The following is a 16023-nucleotide window of genomic DNA, read 5'->3' on the forward strand; positions in this document are numbered from 1 at the left end:
AAAAAAAAAAAAAAAAAAAAAAAAAAAAAAAGAAAGAAAGAAAAAGAAAAAGAAAAAAAAAAAAAAAAACAAAGAAAGTTCAAGTAAGGCTGGCCTCCAGCACATCCTAGAGCAGTTCTGGGCTCTAGCTCCAGGCAGAGATGTGATGATCTTTTAAGGTCACTCCTAGCCAGGCATGGAGGCACACACCTTAGTCCCAGCTGCTCAGGAGGCTGAGGCAGGAGAGTCATCATGAGTTCAAGACTACCCTGGGCAACTTAGTAAAACTTCACCTCAAAAAACCAAAACACTCCAACCCATTAGAAGGCTCTAATCATGACATCATGTGTCTTTTGTAATCAAAATTCCACAGAGCAAAATTCAAAACCACCGTCCCTAGAAAACAACGTCCTGAGTTCAGGTGAGCTCACTGGCCCCCCGCCAGGACAGCCCCTTGGAAAGCAGGGGCCTTGTAGGGAACCTGACACTGTCTATCACACCTCGAGCAAACAAGAAGAACAAAGCCTGGGCTTGTGTCATCTGCCAACCCAATCTCACCCGAAAAGAGTTTCTGTGCTGTCTGAAGACACTAAAAATTATATGTGTGCTTCGACACACATCCACCGCCTGCCGGCCTCTCTCCCATCTGAGATGACCAGTTTTCCTGTCCCCACTGCGCTTGTACAAATGCCATCATGACCAATGTCCAGAGGCCACCTTGGCTGCCTCTGCCCTGGGCCCCTGCAGGCCACCACCCAGGTGCCTGAAGCTCAGCTGGTCACACACCACCCCTCTCCAGCTCCCCGATGTGGGGTGAGGGCACATCTTGGCTGGGTATGGTGGTGAATGCCTATAATCCCAGCACTCTGGGAGGCTGAGGCAGGAGGGTTACAAGTTCAAATCCAGCCTGAGTAATTTGTCCCCTTAGCAGGACCCTGCCTCAAACTAAAACACAAAACAAGGCTTGGGATATATCTCAGTGGGGAGGCCCTGCATCTGCTCTATTTTTGGATCACCTGCCCTCTTCAAAGCCCATGCTGTGTACCATACAGGTCACTGCCCACAGCCCTCTGTCCTCCTCCCAGGAGCCTTGACTGTCCCCCCAGATATCTTCCCCACATGCATGCCACTTCTCGCCTCCCCCCCGCCTGGCAGCTTGGGAAGCCAAGGCCGGGTCCAGCTCTGCTTCCTTTGGGACCCACAGCGCCATGTCGGGTCCCCAGCGTGATGAGACGAACCCCTGAGGAGTGCAAACTGCCCTCGGGGCCCTCCCGGGGGCCCAGGCACTGGCTGGCAGAGAAGCCAATGCAGAGCCGAGAGCCAGCCTCCTCCCTGCCAGGCCTCTGCCGCGGGGTCTGGGCCAGGACTGCCAAGGCCGCCACACCTCGCTCAGTTCCGCAGTGCCGGTGCTCCTGCAGCCGGATCCTCACACACCACCGGACTCGCCCTCCGGATTCCTCGGGGCTCCCGGGCCCAGGCTGCCCCCGCCCGCCAGCCGGGCACTTTCCAGATCTTCAGTCCCGAACACCACCCCTCGCAGCTCGGCCGTCCTCCTGCCCGGCCCCAGCTCACACTGCACTCGGTGCCAAGCTCCGACCTTTCTCGAGGGCTCGGGAGACAGCGAAGACCCCGGGTCCCACGCCCAGAGCTGGCACAGCCGTGAGGCCCAGTCCGATCACCGCAGGCTACCACGAAGCTCCCCAGGAGTCCCACCGGGGTTAGACCGCAGCGTGAGGGTCCCCAGGCCTGCCTGATCTCCTCCTCCCAGTGGGCCCAGGTCGGGGACCGGGTGGGGCTGCGGACTCTCTCGCAGGGTCCTTGTCCCCACCCCAGGTGCTGTCCCGTGGATACGGAGGTGTTGAGCGAGTTTCCCGATTGTTCTGCCTCAGTTTCCCTGCACGGAGCCAAACACATTACAAAGAGCTAGCAACGATGCCCAGCTGCACCCCTCACCCTGAGGCCCACAGTTAGTTGTGGTATCAAAGTGGCCAGATGTACTCCTTCAGTTACGGTGCCCTGGCTCACCAGGACGGGTCAGACGGGTCAGCAGCCAGTGAGGGAGCCACGGCCAGGGTTTGCCTTGTGGCAGAGGGGGGCGTGGGGGAGATGGCTTGGGACCCAGGTAACGTCCACAGGGCCAGCCTGCTCAGCAGCTGACAGGGAGGGATCCGGCGACTGCGGCGTGGAACCAGGTTGCGGTGCCCGAATCTCCTCCTCGCCTCACCTGTCCAGGAGGGTCACGGGGACAGGAGTCCTGACCCCTCCTGCAGGGACTCCTATACCCCCTCCTCCCAGGCCCTCCTCCCCGACACGGCCCCTCCTCACTTCCTGCGGGCCCTCCCCACCTCCACCTGGGTCAACAACCCCCGCCTCACTCGAGGCTCCCAAGCAAGGACAGCCGCTGTAACTTTCCACTCCTTGAGTGGCTCTGGCAGGCTGGAGCCTGGGGACGCAAGCACCGGGCACTGCTCTGGGCTCTGCCTCAGCACCAGGCACCTGCCGTGTCCATCGGGGACACTGCCCACAGGCCCACCTGGAACCCCCGAGCCCTCGTCCCTCCCGACGGGCCCCGGACTCCGCACAGACAGGCCGGCTGGACTGCTCTGGAATGGGATCGGGGCCGCCCTGCTGGCCTTGGGGAGGGGCACACAGGTGCTCCCCTGCTGTGCCAGCTCTGGGCTTCTGCCCCGCAATCGCCACCTTCCGGTGCCCGTGGCTACCCACACCCAGCACCACCAGGCATGGATGCACAGACTTTCAGGCCTTGGGGCAGCTCCTCTTCTGCAGCTGCCAGGTGTCCCACAGGACACCCCCGCCACCCTTCTGAGTCCTCAGCACGGGACCTGGGGGCAGACGCTCCAGGGCGCCTGCCCGGCTAGCTCCGGCCCTGTCCCGCGGCTGGTGCTGTCCCGCGGCGGCCTATCGCCCTGACATCTCCAAGTTTCCAGTTCCTCCCCACCGCGTCGGCAGGCAGGAGCAGAAGGAGTTCAGGTAACACACCCGGCCGCCGAGATTTTCCCGAGACAAAGAAAAGCACCGAAGAGCTTCCCTGCCTCCCAGGGAAAAGGGCACACCTGGTGGGGACACCGAGGGTGGGTGACGGGGGCCGGCCCTGCCTGGGACCCTGAGGTGCCCCCCTTTCCAGCCAACGGGCCAGGACCTGCAGGCCACCAACCCAGCCATGCGACGCCCAGGGAGGCAGCCGGGACAGGTTGGGTGGGGTGGAGTGGGGTCCCCTGGCCCCAGGAAGGTGCTCTACCTGCCCACACCAGTGCACCTTCAGCCCACACCTGCTTCTGCTTCAGCTCTGCACCCCGCCAGGTTGTTTGGGGGAGCCCAGGTCCAGGCCCAGGACCCCCCGCCGGAAACCACCCTCGGGACCCAGCCAGAGCGCACGCTGGGCTCACCTGTACTCACCTGTGGCACTGCGCTCCCCGCCGCCACCTCTCTCTGAGCCCCGTCCCTCTGGCAGGCCCGCTGGGCCCAGCCGGCTTTCACTTCAAGGGGCGGTGCCACAGGGCCCAGGGCTACGCCCCCAGATACGCCCCAGGTCAGGAGCCAGGCAGGGGCGGCGACCAGGGCCGGGCAGGTCCAGGACAGACCCTGCTCTGGACCCAAGGACTTAGGCTCTTCCTGAGATGCCTGACCGGAGCTGGTGCCCAGCGCACGGCCGTGGCTGCACGGGGAAAGAGGCCACCCAGGGAACACCCACACGCACCCCTCGGGAGCCCGGGGGAAGACCCAGGAGGCGGCCCCAGGGGACATCACACCAGAGCCCAGGACCCTGCCCAGGCTGCGGATCTGGGCTCTGGGGCCTCTGCCCTCCCTCCCAGGGCTACACAGGGCAGGGGTGGGCAGGGGTGGGCGGGGCAGAGACACCTCAGCCCACAAAGCTCCTCCCTCCTGCAGAGGCTGTGCCAGCTTGGCCATCTGCGGGCAGGCAGGGGCTTTGGGATCCACCCCATCCCCAGACACCACGGTAGGAGCCAGAGCAGCCACCCCAGGAGGCGCCCCGGCATCTGGCTCTGGACCTGGTTACTCCCAGGAGCTGCAGGCGCCGGAGTGGCTGTACAAGCTGCGCAAAGGAAGTGGTCATCGCTGAAGGTGCCCCCCGCCCCAGGCCAGCTGCCCCCAGCTGCTCTCCTCGCCTGCGCCCTCCTCCCGGTGCTTCCCGCCGGGCATCAGCGTGCTTGGCAAACGCGTCCCCTCTGCAGCCAGCGCTCTGTAAGTCCCCAGCATCGGCCCTTCGAGTCCGAAGTTTTGAGGGGCTCTTGTCCGTGCACCCAAGAGTTCCAGTGACTTTCCTGCTGCCCCGTGTCAGTTCACAGACCGCTGCAGGAGGGGGGAGGGCAAGGGAAGCCCAGGGCCCCCGCCTGACGCCCCACTAACGCGAACTGCTTGCGGAGAGCGAGCTGACCACGCCACAGCCAGCCGAATGGCTCGCAGCTCAGCTGCCTGGGCCCAGGCCCCTTCCTGGGACGCAGACACCCGGGGCAGACTGTCCTCTCCACCTTGCTGTCCAGCAGGCTGAGCAGAAGACCTCGAGTGCAGACTTGGGTGGGGGACAGGTCTGGGTGTGCTTGGTGGCCGCTCACCTCTTCCTGTCTTGGCAGTGTGTTCAGGGCCTCTTAAAAGTGACCCCTCGGTCCACCCACACACCACGTGGCATGTTATTATCCTCTTTGCCCTCCCAACGTCCACCTTCTCCAGAGAATCAGAATCAATAGGAGATACAGAGGGGATGCATCAGCAAGAATCCATTCACAGGGTTTTGCAGGTGACAAACCCCAGAGTCTGCCCGGCACAAGCTGCAGACCCAGGACAGCCTGAGGTGCGGTTCCGAGGCCTGGGAGCCAGCGATGTGGATTCGACACACAGCTGAGGGACGGAGGGCCAGGCGCATTGTGGCTGGGAGAAGGTCGGGACCGGGGAGAGCAGAGGGGCAGAGGCCCACTCACCGCCTACCGCCTCCGCCCCGCTCCGACCCTCAGCCTGGACGCTGCTCGCTCGCACCGGGAGGGCTGTGCACACGCAGACCCCCTGTCACACGCTGTCCTTGCCAGAAACAGCCTGCAGGCACATCCAGGAGTAGGAGCACCCCACAACCAGCCAGCGGGGTGTGTGCGAAGTGAGCCACCCCAGGTCCACCCCACACTGGTCTCCTTAAGCCACGTTAATCTCCAAATGAAGACAATGACGAGGCTGAAATTCCGCCAAACCTCACACACCTCTTTTGTACGCAGCCGAGAAGGTATACGGATCCCTTCTCCAGAGAGGAGGTGAAGTCCTCGATGTCCCATTGCTTAAAGGCCATGGTGTCAAATAAGCGGTGCTTAATACAATGATATGAAGTCAACACATCTTATGCTGGTTTTTTTTGGTCTTTTTGAGATAGGGTCTCACTATGCAGTTCAGGCTGGCCTTGAACTCACTATGTAGCCCAGGCTGGTCTGGAGCTCACAGCAATCCTCCTGCCTCAGCCTCCCAAGTGCGGGGAGTACAGGCATGTGCCACCATGTCTGGCTAATGCATCTTAGGTTACACAGTAAAGAAACAAGAAAGGAAGGAAAATAAGCATGCGTATTGTAGTATCCAGAACAAAACAAGGAATAAATACGCACGACAGTCCCACTTCTGTTCCTGGTACTTAGAACTGCTTCCTTCCAGTGACCATTCTGAGCTGTCCGCCTCTGGTCGCAGTGGACTGGTCAAGTGGAGGGACCCAAACCTCTGTTCCTGAAGGTCTGGGCCCGAGGTCGCTGTCCCTGCCTTAGTCACAAGCACGGAGAGCTGTGAGATGGCTTGAGGACTCTCCAGCACTGCGGGCCGTCCTCCTGACCTTCCCTGAAAAGCAGTGGTCACCTTCCCCTTGGTGATGTGACAAATCTCCAGCTTCTACAGCAATGCTCTTCTTTGCCTGTTGAGTCAGAGACAGGGGGAGGCCATGGGGGCCAGGGGGCCCCTCCAGTTCTGATTTAATGACCTTCCTTCTGCCTCTTGGCAGAACCATTGCTTCCCGCGGAATGAAGACTTCTAGGCCAGCAGAGCGTAAAGCCAAGAGAACGGGAAGCGGAAATTTCGTCAGTGGGTCACCGCGAGCGATGGCGAGTCGTAGCGCTCACATCTCCGCCCCTTGATTCCCAGACCCCGAATTCTGGCTTTGGGAGCAACAGCGCCGTGTGTTGGACCCTGGTTCAGAGCACACACAGCCCTCAGGAGCACACGGCCCAGCCTTGCAGGGAGTCACCACCTCACCGGGCACTGGAAAGGCCATTCCACTGCGGTGCCGAGCCCACGGCTGCAGGGTGGGGGGAGCCTGGCAGACCCAGAACTGCGGGCGGGGAAGGCGTATTTGTACCCAAACTATTCCTGCATGAACAAAGCACTACCCTCTCCCTGAGGCCCCAGTCCAGGGTAATCAGCCCGCCACTGGGTCGCTGGCAGATGATGCCAGGAAGCAGTGCCACCTCCGGGACCCAGTCTTGTCCCTGCTACTGGCTGGTTGAGAATTTGACGGTGGCCGCGGGCAGGGTGGCCTTGGTGGTTGGAAGTCCATGTTGCTGAGCTCACGGGAGCTGCCATCCCTGCCACCAGGGCCCCATTCCTGAGCCCACCGGGAGGTGAGGAGAGCTCCAGAGAGAAGAGGCCAGCTGGCGGCCGCAGAGCGGGTCATTTAGTTATTGAAGTCCTCTCGTGGTGAGGTCCCCGCTGGTGGACATTCACACGGGACCCCAGCAGCTCCACAGCTCGTGCATGTGCTGGTTCCCCACACTTCCTGGTCACCGGTTTTCCAATCAAGTCGTTCACCACCCGGCCACGCCTGGCCAGGGCTCCTGGGCCGGTGTAGAGGCGCATCTCTGCCCACCTCTAAGAGGACGCCTGGCCAGGACTGTCAGGTCACAGCCTCACTTCCGGGCGGTGCAGGCGTGATCGGGGGAACCAGCCCGCCCAGGCTGCGTCTCCGCTTCTCTCCCTGCTTTGGCCTGTGGTGGGGCCTCTCTCTAAGGCCACAGGAAGTGCAGGACAGGAGGAGGCCACCACGACACGGAAGCAGAGGAACTATTGGAGAATAAACCCAGAAAGCCGAGTCACGGCAAGAATGAAGTTGCACTGTCTTAACGATCTGACTCCTCTGGAGGAGAAAAACAACAGTGATTAACGCTGGGCGTGACTGAGCGCGCTCAGCACCGCGTATCAACGAGAACAAGGCAGTGCGTGGGGCACCCAAGCCCCAGGAAGCCTGCGTGAGTCAAAGGGGAGACTCGGTGAAACGAAGCCAGCGAGGGGCAGCCGCACAGCGGCCCCTTCCCAGCCCAGCCACCTGCCGGCCTGAGTCCAGGGCCGGCTGTGGGTCCTGGATCCCGGGACGGGCAGCCAGCCCCGGCCTGACACCTCATTATGGTCACAGGCTCCAGGCCAGCCTGTGGGTCCAGCCTGACCTCACCTCGCGCCCCTCCTTGGACACCCTCTTGGCCTCCCCAGATGCGGAGATGCCAGGCAAGAGGCGCAAGAGACCGGATGCTGTCGCTCTTAAACACGCACACACACGTGCCCACACACGCACTCACACACATGCTCACGTGCGTGCACATCATCAGTGGGCGTGCGGGCACAGAGGAAAGCCAGAGGAGCGGTACCGTGCGGGTGGAGGACAAGGACGCTAGCCTGGGTGAAAGAAGCTGGAAGGCCTGTGCTACACGACGTCACTTACACAAGGCCCCCGGCACTCAGCGACAGGCAGAGGCAGGGTGCAGCGGGGTGGGGTGGGGCTGAGGACGCGGTCTCATGCGGACAGAGCTCCCATCCGGGAAATGAGAGTGTTCTGGGGTGGGTGCTGGAGATGGCTGCACGGCAGTTTCCCTGAACTGTGCCCTTAAAATGGACAAAAGCAGCCAGGCGCAGTGGCACACGCCTGCAACTCTGAGAGGCTGCAGCAGGAGGAGCACAAACTTGAGCCCAGCCTGGGCAGCTTAGTGATTTAGACAGAACTTGTATCCAAGTTTGTAAAAAGGCGGGCACCCAAGGAGTGCAGCTCAGCGCAAAGGCTCTGAGTTCAATCTCCAGCCCCACAAAGGAGGTGAAAGTTTTATGTTATATATTTATTTTTGTCATCATAAAATGCAAGTACCCATTTTCTACACACCAGGTGGCAATAATCCGCTCCGCACTGCAAAGCTATGAATGGCCGGAGCTGGACCCCCAGGGCCAGGGCCATCGAGCCCCATCCAAATGGGCAGAGCTACTGCGAGGAACTTCCCAGCCTCCTGCAGTAGCAAATGCAAGACTCGTGCAGAAACCCCTGTCCCAGGCACGCGCCCTGAAGAGACTCTTCCAGTGTGCTCAGAAACCCCCATGGGAATGTCCAGAGAAGCTCTGCGCCTGCAGGAAACACCCACAGCAGCCAACATCAAACTGATGTCTAAAAGAAAAATTGCCATGAGTTCGAGGCCAGTGTGGGTTAAATAGTTCAAGGCCAGCCAAAATTGCACAGTGACAGGCTGTCTCAAACAACTAACTATTAATTAGTTAATTACTTTATTAAGCAATGTAATTAAAAAGATAGGGAAGAGAACTTTGCACTTCGTTTTAACGTCACCCAGCTCCAAGTGTCCCACAGGCACTCACGTCAGAAGAGCGAACCGAGGTTCCTAAAAAGGCAGGGACGGAGCTACCTCTAGCCAAGGTGACACAGGGCCTCTGGCCGCCTCGAAGGAGGGACGAGGTCCTGGATCTGCGCGTCTGGCTCTGGAGAGGCGGGGCTTCCTCCTCCCCCAGGGTCCCGGCAGGTTCTTCAGGTGAATGCAGGGCCCAGTTCAAACAAGGAAACGCTTCCGTGCTTGTTGTTCTTGCGGTTGGGGCGAGCCCTGGGGCTCGTCTCCAAGGCTCCGCACGCCCGCTGTAAAACTAACAATGCCCTTTTGTTGAACCCCATGCCCACCCCCTGGCAGAGGTTTACACTACCTCCTGCTCGATAGGTGGACAGATTTCCCATTCAGAGACAGCCTGGCACCAGGTAACGTCTCCAAGCAGGAACAGGGGAGCCAGCACAGGGCTCGGGAGAGACCCTGACACCGAGCGCCTCTGTTCACAGGGACCCCTAGTGCTCCACGCCTCGCTGCTCTGACACCCAGAGGGAGCAGGTGCAGGGAGCAGGAGGTCGAGGGGGCGTGTGGAGCCTCGGTGGTGGAGGAGAAAGCCTGCCCACTCCCTGTCCCTCCTCCTCTGCCAGCCATGTTGTCCTCTTCCTGAGGTGGACAGGCCGCCTCCAGGCCAGCTCGGGGCCTGGCAGTAATTCCCACCAGCCCCAGCACACCGGGTCCCAGTGCTGGAGGGACCCTAGGCACCTTGTGATCTGAGATTCCCCTTGTACAGTGGGGGTGCAGGAGGAGGAGCGTTTGTGGGCCCCCTGCTCTGCTGGCCTGAGGGTCCACTGTTTGTCCCCGGCTCTGCCCTCAGCACACATCCTGTGTCCAGCACTCTGGTGGGACAGCTGTGGGCTCTGCCTCCTGTATGCATGGCTTCGGTGCCCACTGCCTGCTGCCAGGCAGGGGCCTGAATAGCTGTAATGGGCCGTAGGCACTGCTAGCCAGCAGCAGTGTTTCCTTAGATCCGCTTCCTGTGACCTCAGTGTACACAGCAGAGCTCTGGCCGGTCAAGCTCACGTCTGCTCACGGCTGAGTCTTGGGCCTGGCAGGCCCTTCTCCCTGGTGTCCCTTAACAGAGTCCTAGAGCATCAGAGGCGTCCCTGGTAAGCCCCCAGCCCCAGCCAGACCAGGGTAGACCAGCTGTCCTTGGCTTCCTGCACAATTTGGGGTTGTTCTTCCTGGTACCCTTTCTCCACCAGCGTCGAGGCCCTGAGCTCCAGCTGTCACCATCCGACACTCTGCCCCATGGCAGGGACAAAGGAGCAGGTACCTCTTCCTTCTTTCCCTAAAAATCTGTGAAACTTCCCACCTCCTGGGACCACAGCTGTTCATGCTCTGGGACGAGGACCTTGGAGACCTCAAGGCCCATCCAGAGTGCTGGTCTGGCCTCGGCAGGGGTGTTTGGCAGGTCCCGGAGGGTGCGGCTCCCTTCCCCAGAGTGGTGGGTACATTTGCCCTCTGGGCTCTGCCTCTGTGCCCTGTCCCCGCCAGGGGCAGAGCAGGTGGCTGAGGAACCTGCGGCCCGGGCTGGGGCCCTGATCATGACGGGCCCAGGAGAGTCGTTCCTGAGCTTCATTCGCACCGCGGATCATCTTCTGCCCCTCTCTTTTTTTTATTTGACTTTTGATTAAAATTAATTCCCAAAGTAAGCAGTTTAATTTTCATTATTTGGCTCAGGACACATGTTAGCTAGGGCTTAGCAAGGGAATTTAAAATGTGTTTGCTGCCAGAGATAACTTCATTTCAAAACAGTTCGCTGTCTCCGTGAGGGACACGGTACACGCCCTGTGTCCCCCAGGAGGGGCAGGAGAGGCATCCGGGAGCCGCAGCAAGGAGGCAGCTCTAGCACTTCTCACAGGAGCCCCAGAAGCCCCTCTGCCCTGGTTCCAGGGCCACCCCGAGTTCCGGTGCTGGGAACCGAGTCCCCAAGTTCACTGTCAGTGGCACCTGGAGCTGGGACCTTCGGGGTTGAGGAGCGTTCTATGGGACCCTCGCGATGGCAACAGTGGCTTTCTGGAAAGAGCAAGAGAGGCCGTGTGGGGGCCCTTGGTATGGCCGCCACGCAAGTGCCGCCCTGATGCCAGGCCGCCTTGTGACACCTCGGCTACAGAACCTGAGCCAGGCGAGGCACTGTGTATGTCACAGCGTCTCAGGCTCAGGACACACCCGGACTCTGCCAGTGGTCTGGTAGGGAATACAGCAGTGAGCCCCGAAACCCTGGGACCCCTCGCCTTAATGAAAGTCCCCGCAGGATGTGACCCCTATCTTATGCTAACTAACCCCAGGAGCACGGAGAGTCCCCCCACGTCCCGCAAGGTTCCCCCCAGCCTCGCTCCCCACCCAGCCTCTCCTGTCCCGAGGCTCCCAGCAGGCCCTGTCCTAGGGCCCTGGTTCCACCTGATGCCGCTGTGCAGGTTATGTAAACATGCCCTGTATTTACTCTTCAGTGACTCAAGAAAACTCATAAAGAAGGGCAGCAGCGGTTCTGTCCCAGGTCATAAAGCCTTTCTGTCCTGGCTGTAAAACCAGTAAATAATTCTGCTGCAGAAAAGAAAAAGAGCTACTTCCTCCTTTACCTCTGTGTCCTTCAGAAATCATCCGCACACTCTGGGAGGCTGAGGCAGGAGGATGGTAAGTTTCAGCCCAGCCTGGGCAACTTAGTGACTTAGCAAGACCTTGTCTCCGAAATAAGACATTTTAAAAAGAGCTGGAGATGGAGCTCCGTGTGCAGTCTCTGGGCTCAGTCCCAGTGCTATGGAAAGAAAGCGAAGAAAATTAGAAGAGAAACCAGCTACAATCCTGTGAAATAAAAAACAAGAACAACCAAGTGAAAATTAGTGTTTGAATCTCTGGGATCCTCAAAAAAACAAGTCAGGAACCGGAAGGCCCTGCGCCCTGTGAGTTACAGAAAGGGGTCGGGGCCGCCACACCATGGAGGGACACAGCCGGGGCACTGCGCCAAGGAGCACCGAGCCGTCGTGGACGCCAGGACCCCTGGACAGCATCAGCGGCCGTGGGGTGGGAAGACCGGTTGGGTCACCACGGTCGCCATGACCACCACACAGGGACCCGGGGGCACAGGGCGAGGACCGCTCAGCCCCAAGAGTGGGGGTCTGGCTCAGAGCTCGGGTTCACCCTGTGCTAACTGACCACCCCTCGGAGAGTTACTTCCTTGTCCCTCCGGTCCGCACAGCAGCTGTATCCCCACTGTGGAGGATGAGATTCACCAAAAACTCCAAGGAGCTCACCAAACGCAAGGCTCTTTTCCAAGGAGTGGAGAGTGCACACCAGGATCAAATCAGTCCAGGGCTAGGGCTAGGCCGGCCAGACACAGACTTCCATACCTGGGGTTGCCCTGTGTGCTGGGCTAGGTTGCACACTGTACAGGAGGGGCCTCGCCCATCTGTGGCCCTGAGACGTGCATACGGACCGACAGTTTTCCAGCAGGTCCTACGGCCAGGGTGACCCGTGAGAACGTGCTGACACTCACGTGGAAGGAGCCCAGCCTGAGAGCCACGCCTCACTCTGCGCGGGCGACGTGGAGCAGCTGTGTATCTCACTGTCCTTTGACTTCAACCTATGCCCAGGGCTCGGAAATAAATGTGGCAGTTTTAGATGAAGCCACAGCAGATCCTCTTTTTACTCCTCCTGGGGTGGACCCCGTCTCCCTGGCTGCAGTGGGCTGGCCGGGCATGGCCCTACTTACCAGAAATGCAGCGCTTTTACTTTTTTATTTTTATTTTTTTATTTTATTTTCTGGCTCTTATTGGCAAGAAAGCAATGGAGCCGAGCTGGGCATGGTGGAGCACACCTATAATCCCAGCACTCACGAGGCTGAGGCAGGAGGATCTTTGTGAGTTGAAGACCAGCCTGGGCTACAAAGTGAGCTCAAGGCCAGCCTGAACTGCACAGTGAGACCCTGTCTCAAAAAAAAAAAAAAAAAAGATAAAGCACTGGCGCTGTCACGGAGCCCCCTGCCCTGCCTCTGTTGTAAACTCAGTGGATCAGATTGCTGGGCCTGGCCTCAGCCTCGGCCTCGGAGCGCCAGGGGCTGTCTGAGGCATGACGCGCATGCAGGAGTTGAGGCATAAAGCAAGCCCGGCACCTATGAACCTCGAACAACATCGTCTGGGCCAGGGAGCACACAGCCCTGCTCATCACAGCAGGGTTCCGTGAGACACAGTAGGGCGTCATGAAGACAAGCTCTTGTCCTGCACACAGGGAAGCAGAGGTGACTAGGAAGTGGGGGAGGGGGATCGCCTCCTGCCTATGGGGCTGAGAAGCCTCTCCCAAGGGCCCAGGAGAGGCGCTCAGTGTCACCTTTCAAGGGTAAAGCAGCCAGGGCTGGGGTGCGCTGTGCTCTGAACGTCTGAATGCAGCTAACCAGCAGGGCCAAAGGTGCCGCCTATGGAGGAGGGGCGGCATTGCTGAGGGTGGTGTTGGCCAGGCCAGGGTCGATGGGGTAGAAGCCCAGATTTAAAAGCAGGGATCCTGCCAGGCATGGTGGCACACGTCTGTAATTCCAGCACATGGTAGGCTGAGGCAGGAGGATCACTGTGAGTTCAAAGCCAGCTTGGGCTACCTAGCAAGACTGTGTCTCAAAGAAAAAGAAAAAAGTTGGGGCTCCCAGGAATAGGCTGCAGATGAGAGAGCTCAGGGCTTCAGCCAAGTGATAGAATGTTCTGGTCCAGTAATGCGGGTCTGTCCTCCATCACACAAGTGCATGTGTGTATTGTGTACGTGTGCACATATGCACACATGTATACATTGTATGCCTGCACACGTGTGTGTGCGTGTCTGTGGGGGATGCTCTATCTCCACATTCCATTTTACACCCGGGGCTCTCTGCAGACGGACTTCAGGGAAGTGTGGGTGTCTGAGTTTTGTCTCCAGAGAGACCCACGTTCTGGGGGCTGGGGGTGAAGCAGAGGCCGGTGGTCCCATCACCCTTTGCAGGGGTCTCCGAGCTTGGGGAATGAGAAGGGACCCCCAGGGGTGGCCTGTGGTGGGCTGAGGAGGCAGGCCTCAGATCCCCCAGGGAGATGGCCCCGTGTCCAGGAGAACCCAGGCAGCAGCTCAGGCCGTGCTCTGGCGTCCCCGCCCTGGGACCCTCGGCCTGAGTGTCCTTGGTGTGGACTCGGCCTCCGTGAGCCCCTGACCCTCCACCGTCTTTTCCTACCCTGATCACCGTGCTGGCTTCTGACAGCGGAGGTAACGGTGAGCGCGGCTGAGCGGATTCCCCAGGGCGGGCGGAGGCGGCATGTCCACTGTGAGGGCCCTGCTCCTGAGCTCCCGAAGCAGGACAGGAGGCAGCCCCGGCAGCAGGGAGGACCCCAGGCTGGGTCGTTCCCTCCAGATCAGCGCCCCTGTGAGGAGAAGTTGGGACGGAAGAGCAGCGATGGGGAAGGAGAGAGGAGACAATGGGAATGGCTGACATCTAAAAAGAAATAAGCTGTGAAACTAACTGTATTAAATAATCACAATCTTTTTTTCCTGCAACCCTAGGGATTGAACCCAGGGCCTTTGCACTGAGCTACGTCCTCTGCTCTTTTTCATTTTTATTTTGGTGAGACATGGTCTCTCTAAATTGCTAGATTTCCCATGTTGGGCTCTAACTTATGATCCTCCTGCCTCAGCCTCCCCCTGCCTGCTCTGGCCCGGGAGGACACTGAGGCAGAGGTTGGCGGCCAGCGCTGTGCTGAGCAGGAGCCGCACTGCATGGCAGGAAGGGGGACAGCGAGCCCTGAGCCTCCGCCTGCCCCCGAGCTGTGTGGACCGTGCCCCGCCCCGCCCAGCTGGCCCGACCCTCTGGGACCTCAGGGCTCGAGGGCCCTCGCTGGCTGATCCGGCTTCCTTCCTCTCTGCCTGCACCTGGAAGCCCTTATCCTGTACTTGTCACCTGCCTGCGGTCACCGGTCACCGGTCACCAGTCTGCGGCCACCACGTCTGGTTTTTCCAGTTGGACGGGACACGCCTGCAGGGCCAGCACCCAGGCCTGGGGAGCAGGTGACTTGCGGAAGCTCATCAGCCTGCACGCAGCCTGCCTGTGTGCCCAGCAGCACTCGGGCTCGGGCCCCAGGCCCCCTAGGTCCCAGCTTGGCAGAGCGGCGATCGGGGCCCATCCTGCCTGCAGCCATAGATCTGAAAGGGCTTTGGGGGAGGGGACAGCAGCAAACCAAGGCTTAGAATAAGACACAAAACCCCTCCAGGACGGGACAGGCGCGGGGCAGAGGTGTGGGATGGAGGCCCGGTCGGAGGGCGAGGTGTACTCACAAAGGCCACGAAGCTCGGGCAGAGAGTGAAATCCCAGCACTTCAGAGGGGACTCCTTAAAGTATGGGGTGCCACACGCCTGTAATCCCAACACTCGGGAGGCTGAGGCAGGAGGATCGTTGTAAGTTCGAGACCAGCCTGGGCTACAAAGTGAGCTCAAGGCCATCCTGAACTGCATAGCGAGACTCTGTCTCAAAAAAGACAAAAAATAAAAGAAAGTATGGGATGACGAGTTACAGCCACAAGAACAGAGGAAAAGTAGATGTTTATTTACAAGGAGAATAAATGGCATATTACAAAGCTAGCAATATCACACATCCAGAGAAACAATGCAATAGTTGTGTTCATTATATAGTTGCTGGTAAACTACATTTTTGGGCCACACACTCCTTGTTTACTCCTTTTGACAGCTATTTATTTGTTTTGTTTTTTCTTTTTCTTTCTTTTTTTTAATTTGGGACAAGATCTCACTACATAGTCCAGGCTGGCCTTGAACTCACGGCCATCCTCCTGCCTCAGCCTCCCAAGAGCGCTGGGATTATAGGTATGTACCACTGCACCCAGCATAACAGTTATTTAAAAAACAGTCTTTCTGCTGAGTGGACGGGAGGTCGCTTTGGCTTTCCTCGGCTCTGACACCCAGACCTTCCTCTTGAGGACACGCTGCACTGAGGTTTTGGAGGACACCTGGCTCTGTGGTGCAGAAGTGTTTCTGGAAGGCATTCCCACACCTCGAGTTAGCCGGGAATCCCGCACTCAGCTGCTGATGACAAGGAAGCCACTCCCCAGTGTACCCCGCTCTGCTCCCTCAGCGCCGTCCCCGACCCCGGCCGGCCAGGAGAACCCGGTGGACGGGATGCGGGGGCACAGGGAGGGGCGCTCAGGACTGCCGTGGAGGCACCTGTGCCGCCCGGGCGTGGCCACGCGCGCTCCTCCCAGGCTCCAGGCTCCGGCGTGGTCAGCTTCCCGGCGCACAAGGTGTGATGAAGATATACCACGGATGTGTAAACTCTGAAGATGTGCCACAGGGACGCAGGGCCGTGAGTCTTCCTCACAGTCGGTCCACCGACGGGGAACTCCCCCCACCCCCAGCCACGTCCTGCAGCGGCTCTGGGCTCCTCTTCCCT

General features: G+C 59.5%; 1 protein-coding gene and 2 long non-coding RNA genes across 6 annotated transcripts in view; 1 reads left to right on the forward strand and 2 right to left on the reverse strand.

Annotated features, from left to right (window-relative positions):
- Positions 1-3791, reverse strand: part of Tmprss2 (transmembrane protease, serine 2) — a 26854-nt gene extending 23063 nt beyond the window's left edge. The window contains exon 1 of one of the 2 annotated variants that reach the window (XM_013505291.1): positions 3387-3791. In XM_013505291.1, coding sequence (XP_013360745.1) covers positions 3387-3744 — 358 coding nt within the window. In that variant the 5' untranslated portion in view covers positions 3745-3791. The remainder of the gene's footprint in view (positions 1-3386) is intronic. The other variant, XM_013505295.1, reaches the window with a different exon arrangement.
- Positions 902-7091, forward strand: LOC102021734. 2 transcript variants are annotated; one of them, XR_001231379.1, is made up of 4 exons: positions 902-2970; positions 3889-4203; positions 4747-5230; positions 5984-7091. It is a non-coding gene; the product is annotated as an uncharacterized LOC102021734 (long non-coding RNA). The 2 variants fall into 2 exon arrangements; XR_001231377.1 differs by lacking the exon at positions 5984-7091 and having other exon boundaries at positions 4747-5335.
- Positions 7092-8810: 1719 nt separating this feature from the next.
- On the reverse strand, positions 8811-14812 carry LOC106146803. 2 transcript variants are annotated; one of them, XR_001231383.1, is made up of 3 exons: positions 13804-14812; positions 11201-12213; positions 8811-8883 (listed from the first exon to the last, which is right to left on the reverse strand). It is a non-coding gene; the product is annotated as an uncharacterized LOC106146803 (long non-coding RNA). The 2 variants fall into 2 exon arrangements; XR_001231382.1 differs by lacking the exon at positions 8811-8883 and adding an exon at positions 10580-10637.
- Positions 14813-16023: the final 1211 nt, after the last annotated feature.

This window comes from Chinchilla lanigera, unplaced genomic scaffold (assembly GCF_000276665.1).
Source record: "Chinchilla lanigera isolate Chin_1 unplaced genomic scaffold, ChiLan1.0 scaffold00006, whole genome shotgun sequence".
In the NCBI taxonomy this organism is placed as follows: domain Eukaryota; kingdom Metazoa; phylum Chordata; class Mammalia; order Rodentia; family Chinchillidae; genus Chinchilla; species Chinchilla lanigera.